The following is an 18,199-nucleotide window of genomic DNA, read 5'->3' as shown; positions in this document are numbered from 1 at the left end:
CCTAATACCCCGTACCCAGCCGCCTGTGTCGCAACACGGCCCCGCTGGCTGCGGGGAGAGGAGCCGCCCCTGGCTGGGAGCCGTGGCACCGCGCAGCAGGCGGGGAACTCGGGCTGTGCTAGAAGCCAGCGCCGCTGGGCCCGGGTTCATGGCGAAGGGTCGGTTCAGGCTGCACGGGCGAGCTCCGGAGAGCTGGTCCCAGGGACAGCGGGCAAACTGCAGGGGCTTGGCAGGGTTGAAAAGCGGGACGATTCCGAGGCGCGGGGTTAGGTGGCTCCGGGCACGCGGAAACACCCAGGCCCTTCAGCGCCTGGCTCTCCACGGGCCGATTGCCCCGCTCTGCCTTTGCCTGGAGCACAGGGCGCTCGGCCAACCGAGCGGACACGGGCCGCAGCCGGGGACTCCGGCGGGGCTGCGGAATTCAGCAGCCCCACGTGCGAGCAGCTCCGCCGCCCGCCCGGCCTCGTCACGCGCTCCCCCGGGGGCGGGCGCGCGAGCGGCTCCGCGCGCCCTCCAGGCGCACCAATGGCAGGCCCGCAGCTGCATGACGCCAGAGGTGACCCGCCGCGGGGTGGGTTTGCGATAGGCTCTGCGTGAGTGAACAAATGACGTAGCCAGCTTTGGACAGCCTGAGGCCCCAGAAGCGGGGAGTGGGGACCCCGTGCTGAGGGGAGAGACTCGCGCTCCCCTGGAAGCAAAATCCCCTTTGATCCAGGGGGGCCGGGGCTCCTGTGCAATCAACGCCCTGTGTGATGGCACCGCTGCCTCCTCCCTATGGGCCTGGGCCCCCTCTCCGCGGGCTGCGAGTGGGGCAGGTCCCCCCGCCCCGGCTTGGCATAGGCAGCAGGCGCAGATCCCCTTCCCCGAGCCCGGCAGGGGAGGTGGGGATGGCAGCCGTGCTGGGGAGGTGGCCGCTGCTCAGCGCAGGGGGTGGCACAGGGCCCCTAGCTGAGGCTGCCAGAAGCGGTCCCTGCTCCTCCTGGAGCTGTCAGGATTGATGGTGGCGGCTCCCTGAGCTGGGAGCTGCGGGTTGGCGGAGAGCTCTCGGCCCTCCCCAGCCCTAGCCCTGCCCTGCTGGGCCCTGGGCGCCGCTGTGGAAATCCCAGCAAAGCATCAAACCTCGGCACAAACCTGCGAGGCGAACAGGTCTCTCTGATCCCCGCCTGAGGCGGCCCAGTGCCCAGTGCCAGCGGCCAGACAGACCCCCAACCCCCCCCCCATTAGTTTGCCTCCTGCAGCGACGGGGTATCTTTAATCTCAGCGAATAAGCGACAAACTGGGCCGTTCCGCTAGTTGTCCGGGCTGTTCTGACTGACTCGTTTTTACGATTCTCTGCAACTGGCCTTGAAACCACCCGGGGGGGGGGGACCTGGCCCTGTGACAGGCTGGGCGCTCACTCCTCGGGGCGGGGACGTCTTGACTTGTTGGGCGGGCTTGTCACTCTTGAACGCCTGCGAAGTCCTGGCCTTTTGAAAGGCCTCTGGGTTCAAAAGCGGTGATAACAAAGGCGAGGCCGGATGAAATGAACCGGCCTCTGGCTCCTCTTGCCCGCGGGGATTGTGTCCCCTTTAACGAAATCCGAGTATTACAATCTGAGCATTGGGAATCTCTGCTAAAAGAGAGCCGGGGTAACTCACCCACGATCAGGGGCTGGAAATCCATAGCTAAGACCCGACCCGTCCCGCTGCAGACCTCAAGCAAGACTCGGAGTCTGTGCCCGAACAAAGGCTGCACGTTGGGGCTGATAGAAACGAACGGCCTCTGGGCGTGGGGCGCAGGCAGCCAGGATCTGATTCATTTAGCACACAGCACGGGCACACGCAGTATTGTTGCCTCCCCGTTTTGTTCAGACCGTGATATTAGCCAGGCCGTGCCCTGCTCTGGTTGCGGTCACTGCGATGCAGCATGTATCTGGGCGGTCAGATTCCAGCCCCCTACAATGACTATAATGAGCCGCGCAGATATTGGAGCACCGCCATGTGTCCCTTACCACTGTGCTGTCAGGCCCAGGTGCGAGTTAGACGGAAGCACCGGAAGCCGCGCCAGCACCGTTCGGAAATCCGTGAAGCGGCTGGACTTTTTTCAGACCCACGCCGGTCGCTCTTGGCTGCACACTTCGAATGGAAAACTGGAATTTGTAAAGGCCTGATTGTGCTGATTGCGCTGGTGTGAGGGCAACAGATTCTCACCAGGGTAAAACGGCTGTGAAAGGAGAATTGCTCCCAGTACATGTCTGTGTAGCTGCCCCCTATCCTACCCCCATAGAAATCAGTGGCAAACATCGCGCTGACTTTATAAGAGCAGGATCGGGTCCCATATGGGCTTCGAAATCTTTCTTTGGCTGGGTAGAGGTAGTGATATCTGAAGTGTGGATTTGTTAGAGGAGTACATGTACCGTCCTTCGTGGGGCTGTGTTGATTTCGGTGTCAACGCAGAACGTGTAAATAAGTTAGCAACCGTGTCCCGTCCGCTCTGCAACATTTCCTGTGTTCCCGCGTAGCTAGCATAAGAGTAGAGCTAAGGTCCTGAACGCTGATCCAAACTGACCAAGGGCAGACAAGGGCCTGAATTCCGACTGGAGCTTGGCCTGGATAAGGAGAGCAGGATCGGGGCCCCCCAGCCCGGAAATTAATGACTCGTCTAAACCTTTGTAGGGGCAATGGAAAAGAACAGTGCCTTTTTGGTCACTCGGTGTCATCGGCTTCATTGTGTCGCGTTATGTTTAATTTGTTTTTGGTTATTAAATGTATATAAATATAAGGCATAACGAGTTAGCAAACGCGTGACGTTGCTCTTGAAACGGGATTAAACAATTCTTTAAAAATCTTTTGGAGTTGTTCCAGTCTCTAACCAATACACCAGGATGCTTCCAAAGCGTGTAACGAGGCACTGCAAAACTTGTACAAAGAAATACAATACCTCCATAATATTGTCTGCGTGTGGTTTTGAACCTGCCCCGTACACTCACGAACGATCCCAGCCAGCTGATTAAAATGCAGTTACTATCTATGTGTAGCAAGCAATTTAAAAAGTGTAGCATTCTGGGTGTTGTCTTTTTGGAGATTTGAGACGTTGAAATACGCTCAGATTCCTCTGAAGGGAACGGGCGAATCTGGTGAGAAATAGCCTGACAGATCTGGACAAACCAGCTGATAAATAAAGAGAAGTCTGTCTTTGTTGTGAAGCGACTGTGGCGCTATGAAAATACGGGAGCTGTTGTTGTTTACATCTGGCAACGGCAAGACTCCATGCGTGCGAAGATCTTACCAGGGAAACAATAATCCGTGCAAAGAACTGCAGGAGCCACAAGTTGGTGCACAGATGAATTGATCCAGTAAATCAGTAGGGCCATAATACTCTTATTTATGCTAAAGCATGTGACACACAATCTCAAAATGTGGTAGCTCCAAGTTACCACCGCGTTATCACTTACACGAGCTAATAGGTGAGATGACTTTTACCTTCTTTGCTTTGAAGGAGGCACAAAGGAGCGGACAGGTAATTTCATGCTGCTAATTGCTATGATGTGATGGGCAGGGAAAGCTGAGGGGACTGAAAGGCTGGAGGAAACATAGAGCGACTGAATGTGGAGTTGAGCTCCGAACGACCAATTAAGATCTCATTAATTTTGTAAATGTGGTTGGATCTATACTAGCAACTGTGAGGAGTGGAAAACTGTCACCTAATCTACCCAGGGATGAATTGATTTGTCGGTGTGATGTAATGTTCTTTTAATCACTTCTATCGATCCGCATCTGCTTTCCTCTCTCTTTCTCTTTGGTGATAGGATTCCATCGTTCATTAACTTCAGTACTTTTTAAAAAAGAAAAACAAAAAACAGACAAGCAGTTGGGTATTGTCTGTTTAGAGGACGTTAGATGACCATTACAGGGCGTCTCTCTTAATTCTAATCCTGGGGTGGGGAGATGGGGCGTTATCAGTAACTGAGCGCTCAGCGCTTTATTTTCACAGCTCCTCCATAAAGTTGCAATAGTTTCCAATTCTCCCCTCCCCTCCCCTTGGATAAAACTCATCAGATTCCAACCTTAAGGCTAAAAAAGTGTTTCATACACAAAACTATCGGAGTATTTACAGGTAATTGTGAATGTCAAATACTCCGGCGTGCTGACAAAGTGCAGAGATCCTGGAGAGTTTCAACTCTGGAGCGACATGGGACCCCCCCTCCCCCGGGAACGGGACGCTTGGAGCGCGGCAGGGGGACAGCAGGGCACCAAACAGCGGTTTAGGCGTAGGATGGATTCTTGCCTTTTGCTCCTCCAGAAGCCCAGCTCAGCCAGGGAAGAGCTGGAAAGGCAGAGCCGCCAGTTGCGCTGCAGAAACCTGCGTGGAATAGCTTGTGTCAGAGTGAGACCAACTAGCCTGTTAGAGCTTCGGGTAGGGCATCGATTCCGGGAGATGAAACCGACCAAGCCCGCGGTTGACCTGGGTCTTGAAGTGTTCGTCAAGTGCCTAATATTTCTACATGGCGCCTTTTAAGAATCTGAAATTGGGCGGAAGCTCGCTGGCTGTTTTTGAGAGCGATCCTCCTCCCAAGGAAAGTGAAAAACTGGCGGCGAGTCCGAAGGGAGCCGGGTCCGAAGGGAGCCTAATCCGGATCACAGTCTATCTGGTACGCCAGGGACTTCTGTTCCACCGTCATGCGGAGTATCTCTCCGTGTGTGTGCACACAGTACATGACACTAAAGGCGTGTGTATATGTACACATAGGCAAGCCATGATATTAAAAAAAACCCTATGCAACCACACAAACCAGGAGCCAATGCGAGGTTTTAGATTAGTGGACGAAAAGGAAATTGACCCTTAGGCTCCCAGCCGTTACCTTTCCATTGAATACCCTGAGTAGTTCCCCAGACTATTGAGGGATCAAAGTGACCTCTGCTCAGGGGAAGCAAGTGTGAGCTTGGACCTGCCTCAACGAGCTCCCCTCTCCTGCTCCCTGTAAACCCTAACCAGGGGCAGGTCCGCTGAGTGGGGAAACAAGGTGATTCCGCCATGCCTAGCCCGGGCAGAACATGAGTTTGGGCCATTGTCCAGCCTCGGAGATTTGCAGGACGGTGCCCAGCCCTCGTTTGTAATCACCTCAGGTTCAGATTTAAATCCCTCGGGGTCAGATCCTGCCGGCTTTACTCCCATGGCGGCTTGCTGCAATACCAGCAGGATTTGACCCTTTCTATGGAAGGTGGTTTGGACGCCTGGCTCCTTCAGGTTCGCCTGGAAATTTCGCGCTGGTTCAAAGTCTGGGTTCTCGTGACATACCGAGACACCCGAGACTCGACCGTGAGGCTGGAGGAAATGGTTGGACATTCATTAAGTTGCAGGGCAAACGAGGATGTTTATTTGATGAGCTTCTCGCCTGCATGTGCCTCCCTGCTCCTGGCGTCACGTTGCTGAATGGAAACCCTGAACATTTCACGCTGCACTTGTCTAGGGTTTCTTGTAATGACAAATTAGAAACTCAGTTCTGTTTAAAATAATTTAAAAAGGGGTTGGGGGTGGGAAGCAGACTGCAGGGCCGGGTGGAATAAGGAAAAAGAAAAACTGTCGAGAGAGCTGAATATTTCTCATCTAATACGATCCCTGGGTCTGAAGTACTGAGTGTTTCTTGAAACCTGGAATATTGATCCAGGAGACAGGCATCTGAAAGCCCGATTATCTGAAGCACGGCTTATTTGAAAAGGACAGCCAGGCTTTCTCCGCGTTACCACGTCCTCTCAGCCAAACCGATTTCCTCCTCAGGCCTCTCTTGTTGTGTGACACAAAGCAAAGTTCATTTCGCTAGACACCTACTTCTTTAACAGGGGCAATTTGCCTGGTCAGCTCAATGGCAGAGCAATCAAGGGTTCCACAGCGCTTCAAGTCTCATTAGGTTTGTTATAAAAGGGGAGCGTCGGTCTCCGGGACCGGCCGTGTGTAAACGCCGATTCTGTTTGACTTTCTAAATGGAAGTGCCTTGATTGGGCCCAAAGGAGATATAGGAGATATAACTGCTTTAATTGAACCTGCTGTAGACAGACAAATCACATTTCGCACCACAAACCAGGACTCTGCCGGGGCTCCCTTCTCTGGCCATGGGCAGCCCTGAAACCTAAGAATCGAGGAGAAAAATAACCAAAACAAAACGAAAACCTATCTAAATCCAAATGAAAGTACAGTACATTGGAGCGCGGTGTGTTTTGCAGGACAGGGGAGGGCCGAAGTTAGCTCCTTCTTGCTAAATACAGACAACCAGTATGTTCTCTCAATCAGTATCTTTAGTATCTGAACGTTTGTATTGAGCATTAACTAACCCTTCTCCTATAGCTTCTCTGCTATTGTACCTGTAGGGGAACACATGCAACACGGTAATCGAGTGGAACCATGATTTGTGTTATTGTGTGGCTGTGGTATTTTAGTTTTAGTTGTCTGAAACTTGCCTGGGTTCTACAGAAGAGCCATCAAGTCTAGTTCCCTGGTCCTATTAAGCTATCCATCAACAAGGGAGATTGCTTTCCAGTCTTCACAATTCAATAAAACCCTCTAATATTTATCTTAACTTGAAATTCCCTGACAAGCCTGCTGTGTATATTCACGTTTGCAAGGTTAGCCATTTCATGGAAATATACAAATACAGGACCCGATCCTTCTGTCTCTGGGCACCCCAAACTCCCCCTGCGTTGAATTCTACAAGCCTGACACAGGCAGAACCCCTTGTGGATTTAACTGAGATCTTTGGGGGCGACCGGGCGGAGGGTCGAAAGCTACATTTTAAGCGGCGGTTTCTAATTTCTCCTTATTGTTCAGATCCCTCAGTTTTCTAGCAATATTGTCCTTGTTATGTCTGAGGAATTTATGAAGGAATCGCTAGGAACAAGGGGGAGTTCAGGTCTAATTGCTGCCAATTGTTATAAAACTAAAGGATCCGGAGGATGTTTTTCTGGTTGTTTTATTTGTTGAGGGGGTTATGGAAGGATCGGAGTGTTTTTGTTTTGTTTGTTTGCTTGTAGGGGAAGGGAAAGCTTGGGTCTAGACGAAAAACGGAAACCGCATCCTGCAGGAAGGCGAATGGGTTTTTTTACCCCATAGTTTGAACTGATAATTAAATTCGCCAGCTACAAGAAGCCGCTTTTGAGCTGGGACGCGCTTGGGTGCGGAGGAGGGCATAGAAGTGGGAGAGATCAAGGCTAATTTTGAAGGTTACGGGGACAGTGTTTTGATTACAGGTTTGTCTTCTCAATCGCTGTATGTTTTCCATGTAAGTTCGGGTTTTGGCTGCTGCAGCAACTTTCAGAAACTTTGGGAAAGTGTTGCTTTCCACGTGGGTTGAAAATGATCTTCCCTTTTCTTTGGGAACAGAGAGAGAGAGGAAAAACAACAAGAACCTCTCACTTTTTTTACACAGATCATTACAGAAAGATAACACACAGAGAGCTGCCATGAAAATGAGCCATGCCTCTGCGGTACAAGTGCTCAGCATTGCCCACTTAAAACGTCTTGGTGAGTCCTCAGTGCCTAAACCTCTCGCCGAATAAATATAAAGTTACCTGAGATAACTAGGAAAGAACAGTATTCGCCACTGTGAAATCATCACCCTTGTAAACGCGTTTGGGCTAACTGCAGATCTGAGGCTCACGTCTGCGTTCATGTACGTATTTTGGTTTTGCGATTCCTTACGGCATCTGTTAGCTGTAGATCGTGGCCATGTGATAGAGAAATGATATTCATTTCGTTGTGTCGACATAGTTTGCATCCGAAACGGCAGCTCTTCGCATATCCTATATCTAGATGCATTTCATTTGACTTTCCGTGGCTTAGTAGCAGGGAGTTTAAAAGATGTGGTGTTTTGATTGCATTTGTCACGAGTAAACTTGTTACATAACTTTTATTTTACCGCATGAAATAATTTTTCCTAAAACAAAATAAAAAACACTTGTCATGAAATGATATATACTATCTGTCACCTCAAATGAGAAAAATCGCATAGAAGATGACTGCTTTATTTTCCATTTTTATCATTTTAAACCCCCACACGTTTATAAAAGAAGCCATATATGACACGCTAATGAAGACAAGCTTCCTAAATATATCATTGATAAAAATTAATTGACTAGCATGCAACTATCATAAAGCGAATATTACTATTTCGGAAATAGGCTCGCTATTTAAAAGTGTAAATAACATTTAAATGTAACAATATCATAGAGTTATATAAAATATTAGAAAATAATTCTTAATAGTAATAAAAACAAAACAGTTTGAACACATTTAATCTTTGTACAATGGAAAAGATAGCTATCTCAAAGAAAATGTAAATCATTACTTTTTCCATTCAACTCTTATACAATACACTAATTACTAAATAATATTTGTATTTTAAAGCGAAACGAAACTTGGCTTTTCAAACACGTTTGTGCTTTTGCTATTAAGTTACTGAGAATCCATCAGCACGTGAACATTGTGACAGATTACTTTTGTTTTTAATAAGTGACATGCCAAAGGCAGGACAAGGCGACCTCTCTAATTCTTAGAGGTAGTTGAAATCACGGGAGTTTTGTTATTGATTGAACCGGAGCAGACTCGGGCCTGGAAAGTCGCACGTTGGCCTATCTACAAAATCAGTGTGTGGGTTTTTTTTTCAAGCAGCATTTTAGCGAGCGTTTCTACGAACTACGGTATCTCTACTTATAAAATCCCCGGCCAGGGTTTTTCGTGTGCATTTGTTTTGGGTAAAATTGTATTTGCACCAGTTCCAGCTGTAGAGTACATCTGTTCCAGTTGTACAGTACAAATCCACAGGTCCCGCTCCATGCAATTCAGGTTAGCAGCACATTGTTTAATAATAAAGTCCTCAGACGGCGGAATGTGGAGGATTGGGGGCAGCCTTTGCAGAGAAATCGCCCTTATGAAAATGATCTGTTTAAAGATCTGACGCCTTTGAGCGTCTTTAGGTCTTTTTTTTTAAAAAGCCTCGCGGTTCAAATTAGAGTGCCCGCCCCTGCAAACAAAACCAAAAACCCCGGCCGTAGGAAAGTAGCCTTTAACGCTCGCATTTGCATTCTGTAATGCAGAACAGCCAGCCAACGTCTCAGCAACCAGTTTATATGGCTAGACAAGGCCAAAGGCGGAGGGTCGCCTTTCTCCCCAGAACTGTAGCCAGATCTAAAGCGGCCAGTAGTTTTGATCTTTGGTGCTAAATAAGCATGTTCAGTGAGCCCAGAAGCTGCGGTCACTGCCGATCTCTGTTCCGCCTGACCGCTGGATTAATGGGTTGTGCTCCTACATTGAATTTAAAGGCTCAGTGAATACAGTTGGCTAGAAAATCCTGGAAGTGAGATTGTCCCTTATGGGGCTACTAGGAGTGAAAGGAGGCTGAAGGCAGCGTTGCTCTTTAGATCTGTCCCCACCACCAGGGTTGTGTTCTGTGCACGACGCCCTTTCTAGCCCAGTGTTGATCCCACAACTGTGAAGAGTCATAGCTGCTGGAAGGGAGGGAAACCTTGGGGCTTTATTAATTCACCCCTGGTCCGGCCATGCTAGTTTGCGGCGCGTGTTGTTCCGTCTCCACTGGTTAAACCTGCCGGCTGTGTGAGTGACCGCTTTGTAATAGTGGGGATTGCAGAGTGCCAGGGAACACGGCACCAGCTCTGCAAATGGGCAGCATTCAGGGGGCTCTCGGGTTGAGGGCTTGCTCCTGAGAATCAGGCTCCCCCCAAAATCAGGAAGGAAGGGTAGGAGAGAAAAATACAATCATGCACCAGGTTCCTTCCTCCCTTCCCCAGGTTTCCTCTCCCCCCCCCCTTACACCCCTTGCAGTGTTTCCCTTCTCCCCAGCACAGTGAAATCCAGAGGGCCCGCTCCAAGAAGGGGAGGGCGGGTGTCTCCAGTCGTTATAACAGGGCTGTAGGTCGCCAACACCAGCCCTGGCTGCACTCTTACCAACGAGGTGCCCCGGGGGTGGGTGTTGGATGGACTCTGCCCTTGGGAAGAGAGGAAGGACGCTGAGAGGGGAAACAAGCAGCCCGGGGGGGCCTCCCGCGATCGCAGGTCCGATCGCGCCTGGGGGGGGGCGCGCACTGGAGCTGGGGGCAGCTCCCCCCGGGGGTCTCCGCAGCACTGATTCCCCGCAGGGGTGAGGCTGGCCGTCCCCCAAGGCCGCACTCCCTTGACAGCGGGAGGCGGCCGGGTCCTGGCTTTGAGTTTCCCGCAGCGGCCCGCGCGGTGGCGCTGTTCCAAGCAGCCGCGGGGCTGCTCCGCGTGGGGGGCCGGGAGCGGCGGCCCGGAGCGCGGGGCCGAGGTGGTCCCGGGGCGCTTCGCTGGGCCGGCCACGGAAGCGGGAGCCTCCCCGTGGCCGGTGACGCGGCGCGGGCTGCTGCGGAGCCGGAGCTGCGAGAGGAGCCGGGGGCCGAGGGAGCTGTAAGGCGCGGAGGCAGCCTCTCCACTCCCCCTCCCCCGAGGCCATATGCCACCCCTCCCCTTTTCTGGGGGGTCAGCTGCAAATGCTGGCACATCGGGGGGCAAGAAGGAAAAGGTGAGGCGCCAGGAGCACCAAGCTTCCTTCTTTCCTTTCTGGTCCAGAGCGAGCCTGGCTACAGGCCGGTCAATCACACCCGCATTAAATCCCCGCCGGGCCAGGGGAGCCCAGCTAGAGTCCAGCCCCAAGCATCCCTCAAAGGCCACCCCAGAACCTGAGCACCTTCCCCGCAACATCTCGACCCCGACCCCCTTTCCCCCCGGCGACTTACCCCGAGCACCCCACTCCTCTCCCGCAGACTTCCTTCCCCACTCCCCCCTTTCCCCTTCTCCCCCTCCTCCATCCGCGCTTGCCCCTTCCCCTGGTCCCAGTCCCCCCACCCCCGCCTGTCACTCCCTTCCCCGATCCCCCACTTTTTCGCCAGCTTCCCTACCTCTCGTGCCGGGCCCTCACTTCCCAGTGCCCGCACCACACTTTTCCAGTCCCCAGATTGCCTCCAGACTGAGCTAAAGGAGAGCGAGAGGGACGCGCCCTACAGCTCCCGAGACGGGGCGAGCTTTGTTTCCCTCCACTTGCGCGGTTCGCATTTTTGCCGCAACTCTTGCTACCAGAGAATGAGTTTTAAGGCACATTCGTTCACTGGCGCTGCGCGGTTCCTTGCTCCTCTCCTTTGTTCTCCAGCCCGTTCCCGGCCTCCGGCCCCTGGCAAGGGTTTGGCCAAGGCTCGCAGCCCGCCACCACCCCTGGCGGAGTACCGGGCAGCCGCCCCGGATTCTCGCCCTCCCCAGACTCTCAGCCCCGACGGCGATGCGGAGCGACCTTCCCGCTCGGAGGAGGCACGATTAGCCGGCGCTGGCTTCGTGGCCTTTCCTTGCGCTCCGCTCCGCTCGGGGTTTCCCTTTGCGGGTGGAGGTTTGCGCCACTCCGGGCCTTTTGCCCTCCGCTGATTTAGCCACCGGGAAAGAAACGAACCGCTCCCCTTCCCCTCCCCCCAGCACCAGTCGGTGCAGTTCAAGCGCTGCACAGCCCCTTTGGCCCCGGAGCGCCGCTGAGATGCAGAGACAGGCCCCGGCTTCCGGCACTCAAAGCGGCGGAGTAAATAGAAAACGAAGTACCCGCTGATTCTCCAGGGCAGGGCTACCCCCCCCTGTTGCTTGCAGCCCGGCCGCCGGCTGCAGAGAGCCCGGCGCTGCCAAGTCCGGTGGCAGGCGTTAGAGGAGTCCGAGCTCACAGCACCCAGGGGAAGCCAGGGGGGAGTTGGGGGCACAAGGCAGGGTCAGGGCAGCAAGGGCCTCTACGAAGAAAAAGAAAAATAGGGAAGGTGAGGAAAGGAGATGGATAACGAGAGACACAGGCAGCTCCTGGAGGAAAGAGGAAAAGAAGGAATATTTCCCACTGTGATCCCAGACGGGGACAACTTTCAAATGTCGCAAACTCCGCGCAACGCAGCCCAGCAGATGAACAGCCGAGAAAGGAAGCGCAATAGTTGTCCAGGAAAATCTGCAAAACCCCCCCCCCCAGCCTTTGGTTCTTTGCGCTTTTTGAAGGTCGGACAACGCTGGAACTTGAAATTGCGTGTTGGCTGGAAAAGTGAGAGTTAATTAAAAACAAACCTTTCCACCGAGATTTGTGCTCAGAAAATTATTTGGCAATACACCACGCGAGGATTTAAAAAACGAAAATAACGAAGATTCTCGCACACTAATAAGCGCATCCATTTTGCATTCATCAGAGTAGGTCCAAACAGAAAGCCCTGGTATTTGACTTTGATCTAAATGACGAAAAAGCAGAAGTTATTAATAAAAGAGAAGCCAGCTTGTTTTTTTATATTAAAAATGCGGTGGAAAGTAATCGTTCCCCCCCCTCCTCCCCCGTTGAAATAAATAAATGTGAAAAATTTGTACTGGAAAAAGCATATGTAATTTGAAACAGAAAAGGCCTTTATTGGGAAGTATTCTGTAAAAGAAAAATAAACATCATGTATCTCAAAATCTCCTATAAATCTGTTTGAATAAAATAAAGTTAAAGAAACAGAAATTACTAACCCGCAGAATTTAAGTAATCGGTTCAGTTTTGCGTGTCTGTAATAATAATCCTCCCAGTTTCCGTGCCACAATTATTACCACTCCATACTGTAAAATTTAAGGAATTTTATATACAGAAAACAAGTTTACAGCTCTTGTTCTCCATATAACGCACAAATGCAAAAATAAATAAATAAAAATAAAATAAAAAAGACCAACCCCTCCCGCCTCCCAAACCCATACCAGGAAAGAGGTGCAATGGATTAATTGAAAATAAAGCAATTGCAACGTATATATTTAAATGTATGTATGTATGCATTATTCAACTCCCCCCACCGAGTGGTTTAATAATTTAGAATCAATAGTTTCCCTAAAAACTTTATAAAATATTTACAAATAATAAAATATTAATCGATTAACAAGCCAGTTGTTTATAGGAGCTTTACTAAAGTCCTGTAATCATGCTGTTGACACACGTCTCTGATGTTAACGAAAGGATTTCTGACAAAATGTAAATGAAGATCTTCAGACGGTGGTGTTTATAAAATAGCTCATTAATGAGCTTGGGTTCACTCTGTCCATCCACATCATCAGATATAATAATAGTGACGAATCAGACAGGGAAGATCCTGGCTAAACCATTGGTATTTTTTTCCAGAAGTACTGAAGTCCTAAAATCACCAATTCTTCTAACTTTCTGGCCATTGATCCGAAGGAATTCGTAGTTCAACATCAAAGGTAAGAATAAATCAACATTATTTAATTATTCAATAGTTGGTAGAAAATACGAACTTCCATATATAACCCACAACAGCATTTTACGCAGTTTATTTTGTTCAGTTACACTAGGGTATTGAAAAAAGTTTGCTCTTCAAACTTCCAGGATTCTTCTTCCCCCCCCCCCCCCTCACCTGTCATTTTTTAAATACGAAATCTGGCTGACATACTTCAGCTAATTTGCATTAAACTCCTCCAAAGTAAGCCTTTTTCAGATGCATTAGCTTTCAGTCCTTCTCAAACAAGTCATGCAAACTGCCCGAGAGGGTCGTTGCTCCGTGCCTCGTGGAGAATTCTCGCCCCACGCCACCCTCCCTACCTTTTGCTGGCAGGAGTCTCTAGTTCTGGCTCCCACAAAGTTGAACCGGAGCTACGACCCCCGCCCCCACCCCTTCCATTTCTTCCTGACCCGGGGGCAGAGATTACAGCCTGTCGAGACGCCTCGCAGCCACGCGGCGAGAGATCGCTGGTCCTCCCCCTCCCCTACGTGGGGAAGAAACCCGTCCTTCGCCCGAGCGATGGGAGCCGAGCAGCTGCTGCCTTTTCCGGGGTGGCGGAGTCCTGCTGCTGCACCGGGATTGATCAGGAGTGAAACGAGTTTCTCTCTTACCCTGGTCAGAGCTCCGCCGCGTCTCACAGGCTCCCAGCCCCACTTCCTTGTACGGCCCAAAGCCCATAGAGAGACACGACCACTCTGCAACCTATTAACATCGTCTGGAGGAAAAGCAAGAGCAGCAGCAGCGCAGCTACCACCGCCAGGCTGCAAGCTCCACACAGCCCAAATCCCCAAAGAAGCTGCATTGCTGCTGCTCTACTTCCAAATGATGTTAATAGACTACCAGCAGGGATTGCAAATATGGTGGCGACGGGGCTAGGAGCTGCTGCGATTGCTTCTTTCTACCACGTTAAGATAATAGGAGGGGTGTGAAGCTATTAGTGCTGCTCGTTCTTATTCTTACCTCCAGATAATTTGACCCCCACCCCGCCCCCACAAGGGATTGCAACATTGGTGGCGGGGTTGAAAGTTGCTGCAGTTCTTGCTGCTTCTGCTTTTTCTACGAAGCCGGCCGAGATTGTCCTGTGCACGTGTGGGGTGGTGGAGGAAAGGAGTTGCTATTGCTAGCGCTCTCCTTTTGCTCCAGGTGATATTGTTGGGGAACAGGGGCTGCTGCTGATTCTTTCCCGCAACCCTCTCTCCTCAGCAGGGCTGGGCAGAGTGGACGGGGGGGGGGGCGCGTCTCCAGGAGCTGTTGCTATTCTTGGTTCTTCTTCCCTGTCCCAAAGGCAGTCACTGAACCCCTCTCCCCAAAGGCTCTGTGACAGACCAGAGCCAGGGGAGCGTCTGCGTCCTGTTCCCGCTGCCCCCGCACTTGGCTGGGCTCCTTTCCTCTCCCACTCCCAGCCGCAGGCTTCCGCGGAAAGTCCCCTCCCCGCAAGCCTCAGATCACCAATGTGTCCCCCTTTAACGCGTTTCTACCCCTCTTTTTGACCCTCCGGCGCCACCGTAAAAGCAGGCCCACTTAAGGGGGCTCGGCCGGCCGCAATAGGCGCCGTTGAGCGGGCGAGTCGGTTGGTGCCTGCTGGAGCGGGGCATGGGCGAGCGGCGGGGACGCCCCGCTGGAGGGGGTTGGAATTTCTTCGGTCCACCTTAAAGCGGAGCTGGTGCCACCGCCGCCTGGGCTGCTGCGGGGCGGCCCCGAGCTGGGCAGGGGAGTTGGCGGCGCGGTTCGGGGTTTGCGGCCAGAGCCCCCCCCCCCCCCCCGACCCGGGCGCAGCCAGGCAGCGGCGGGGCCGGGCGGGCCGGGGGCTGCCGCCGGGGAGGGCCCCGGCGCTGGTGGACGGTCCGCGCGGCGGCTGCACCTTGCGGCCGGGGATGGCGGGGAGGCCGCTCCTCTGTCTGCCGCCGAGCCCGACTTCCCCGGGCTGCACGTGTCCGGCTGCCCCCGGGGGTGGGGCTGGAGCGGGCGGAGGGCGCGACTTCCAGCCCAGGCCGGGCCCGGCGGCGACTGGCCCTGGGCGGGCTGCTCCCGCTGTCACGAGCCGGGCCTCTCTCTACGCTGCCCGCTCGCCCCCTGGCCCGGAGCCGCGGGCGGACAGGCAGAGCGCCCGGCTCCGGCTCCGGCTCCGCCTCCCCCCGGGTGCCCTTCTCCCCTCCCCCCGCCTCCTGCCCCCAACCCTGCCTCCCCGCCCCCCGGCGCAGCGCCTGGCTCTCCTGCTTGTGTGCGCGCTCCGGGGAGACGTTCATTATTTATTTATTGGTGTTTAATTTCCTGCCAGGCGGGTCTCCCCCCCCCCCCTGCTTCTCCACCCCTCTGCGGGCAGCGGGGCTGGCTGGAGCAGCAGCAGCCGTGGCGGGGGGCGGGAGGCGGCTTCTCTCCGCGCTGTACCTGAGCTGAGCTTATCCAGAGACTTTTCTTTATTGGGGGCGTGGGGGGAGGGGAGGAAGGCAGGGGCGGGAGGTGGTTGCTATTTTGGATGCAAAGATCTGGGGACAGGAAAACCGCGCACACAGACACACACACACGCGCGCACAGACACTGAAACCAAGGACAACCCCAAAAAGGACTCACTTTGCCTTGATGACTCAACGCAACTAATAATCATTTCTCTCCTCTCGCTCTGGCGAGTCCCTCCTGCTCCTCCTGCTGCGGCTGCTGCTGCTGGCAGAGGAGGGAGCGATTGAAAGTGACACATCGGGGGCTGCCGCCTCTTCACCGCGATCACAAGCGCCCGCTTCCCGGCTCCTCCTGCTGCCGCTTCTCCTCCCGCTGCCCGGGATAGCGGCCCCTATAGACGCGGCCTCCCTCCCCTTCGCCACCCCCTCTCTCCCCCCGCGATTGATTTTTCTCGGCCGAAGGTGTGAGAAGTCGGGCCTCTCCTCCCACCCCCGGAGCCAGTCCCCTCACCTCTTCCCCCCCCCCCCCGACCCCCGCTCCCTACCCCGGCTGCCCTCTGTGGAAGGGGCTCTGACTCGTGACAGCCAGCTCTGGCCAAGAAGGCACCCTGACCCAGGACCTTAAAGCTCGGACTCGAGGACAAGGAAAAGGGGGGTCAGCTGGGTGGGGAGGGGGGGAAGGAAGTAGAAAGGAAGCAAACAGGAACGTAAAAGGAGGAAACAAGAAAACTTTCCACCCTGGATTCTCTACTTTTGATCCATGGACAGAGCCCAACTCAGCCAACTTACAGACAGACTATAAGCAGTAAGTACAGCAGGAGCGCGCCCACAAACCCGGCGTGGGTGAGCAGCTCGCAGCAGCCTTTGTCGCGAGGAGCTAGCTAGGTTTATTATTTGCGGTGTCCATGAAATAATGACGGCGGTGGTGGTAATTGTGGGAGAAACAGCCCTGTTTGCAGCAATGCCCTGTCCCTGGTGCCTACGCGTCTGTGCGGCCGTTCCCAGGAGCCCGGCTAGCAGGATTGGGGCACGCAGTTCTTGGGGTTTGCTGGCGTGGTTTGTACTGCGTTGTGTAGTCAAACCTGCAAACCCGATCTCCTTTAAATCGCGTGTGGGCACCCCAAACTGACCTGCCTTGCAGACACTAACGCTGGAGCGCGAGGTATGGAGACCGGGGGGAGGTGGGGGGGGGGAGGTTTTGGAGTGAATTTGAACTTGAGTTTGATTTGGCGCCGAATGTCAATGAACTAAGACCAGGCTTGACCCGGGGACGCGCTAACGGCGCTTGGATCGGGGAGGTGTAATCAAGGTACCTGTCGCATGTTGCTTTGACAAACGTGCCGACTTTAATGCACGTTTGCTAGCGCCCGGAGCAGGTCACATCTGCACGCACCCCGCAGCATTTGTAGATGTGGTTCGTTACCCTGGCGGGTGTTCGCGCACGATTAGTTTTTAGAGCGATCTTCCGACCAGGGAGGGAGGATGTCTCGGCATGTCGCTGTATTAATTCACAGCCGGGTCTTCACGGTACGTCGTGTCCGCGTGGATCGGGTTAATGCTGCGCGGGAGTTACTTAACACACCTGCCTTTTTCAAAGTACCCAACTTTCTAAACTGATCCACGAGGCGGAAATGTAACGTGTACGTGGCTCCGGTAACAACATGGTTTGTGCCACCGAATTTCAAATGAGCGATCAGCTCTGTTGCCAGAGTACTTGTTAGTTGCCTGTTCTAGGTGGGCCGTGTGTTAACAACCTGGGGTTCAAGCAGTCTAGCTCTTGCACACTGGAGAGAATGAATTTGATTCCGAAAGCCGGGGTTTGATTGCTTTATTTGGAAAAAGTGAGCGGGCAGTGATGGTTACTAGCTCTTGAACTGCCTGGTTATGCTCTCTTTACAAACTCCTGAAGTGTATATGTTTCTTTCTCTCTAGGTCCTTGTTCATTTTACTGTGATCTGCCCGTGGGAACTTTGTCTCCAAGTCAAAGTAGTATGGAGCGGAGAAGTGAGAGTCCCTGTCTAAGGGATAGTCCCGACAGAGGCAGCGGCAGCCCTGATGTCAAAGGTCCTCCCCCAATGAAGGTGGCCAGGCTCGAGCAGAATGGCAGCCCTATGGGAACCCGAGGGAGGCCCAATGGCTCTGTGACCAAATCAGTGGGAGGTAACCATCCGCTAGTATTAATGTATACATAACAGACTGGCAGCTGAATTACAATGGCATAGTGTCAGGGTTCATGTTGATTAAGCTTTCTGTCTGGGTGTAGGATTACAGGAAGTGGATTGCAAATTGTCAATACCCAACTTGCCCCTCATCAGTAACCAGCCGCCGCATTTACTGTTAAATAGAAAAGTGTTTTATCCAGAAGGTGGCATTTTGTTGGGCGTGTTGCCACTCTGTGCGAGGTGTTGGCAGGTTTATGTCACAGTTAGCAGTTTCTAGCTTTTACTGGAAAGCTTTTAACTGTTAAACTCTATTCCAGTGTTAAAAGGGTGCATGTAAGGGCTTCGGTTTCATATCGATTCTTTTTCACAGAAT

At 52.8% G+C, this 18,199-nt stretch overlaps 1 protein-coding gene across 3 annotated transcripts in view; it reads left to right on the top strand.

Moving 5' to 3' along the window:
• Positions 1 to 13,148: 13,148 nt before the first annotated feature.
• The window catches only part of SATB2 (SATB homeobox 2), a 166,880-nt gene continuing 161,829 nt past the window's right edge, over positions 13,149 to 18,199 (top strand). For 2 of the 3 annotated variants that reach the window (XM_043505544.1, XM_038421850.2), the window contains exons 1-2: positions 15,741 to 16,469; positions 17,597 to 17,824. In XM_043505544.1, coding sequence (XP_043361479.1) covers positions 17,656 to 17,824 — 169 coding nt within the window. In that variant the 5' untranslated portion in view covers positions 15,741 to 16,469; positions 17,597 to 17,655. Of the gene's footprint in view, positions 13,231 to 15,740; positions 16,470 to 17,596; positions 17,825 to 18,199 lie in introns of those variants that run through there. The other variant, XM_043505543.1, reaches the window with a different exon arrangement.

The sequence above is a fragment of the Dermochelys coriacea genome, chromosome 11 (assembly GCF_009764565.3).
Source record: "Dermochelys coriacea isolate rDerCor1 chromosome 11, rDerCor1.pri.v4, whole genome shotgun sequence".
NCBI lineage: Eukaryota > Metazoa > Chordata > Testudines > Dermochelyidae > Dermochelys > Dermochelys coriacea.
Note: the sequence above shows the minus strand (reverse complement) of the source record. Positions and strands in the feature narration are given on the sequence as shown.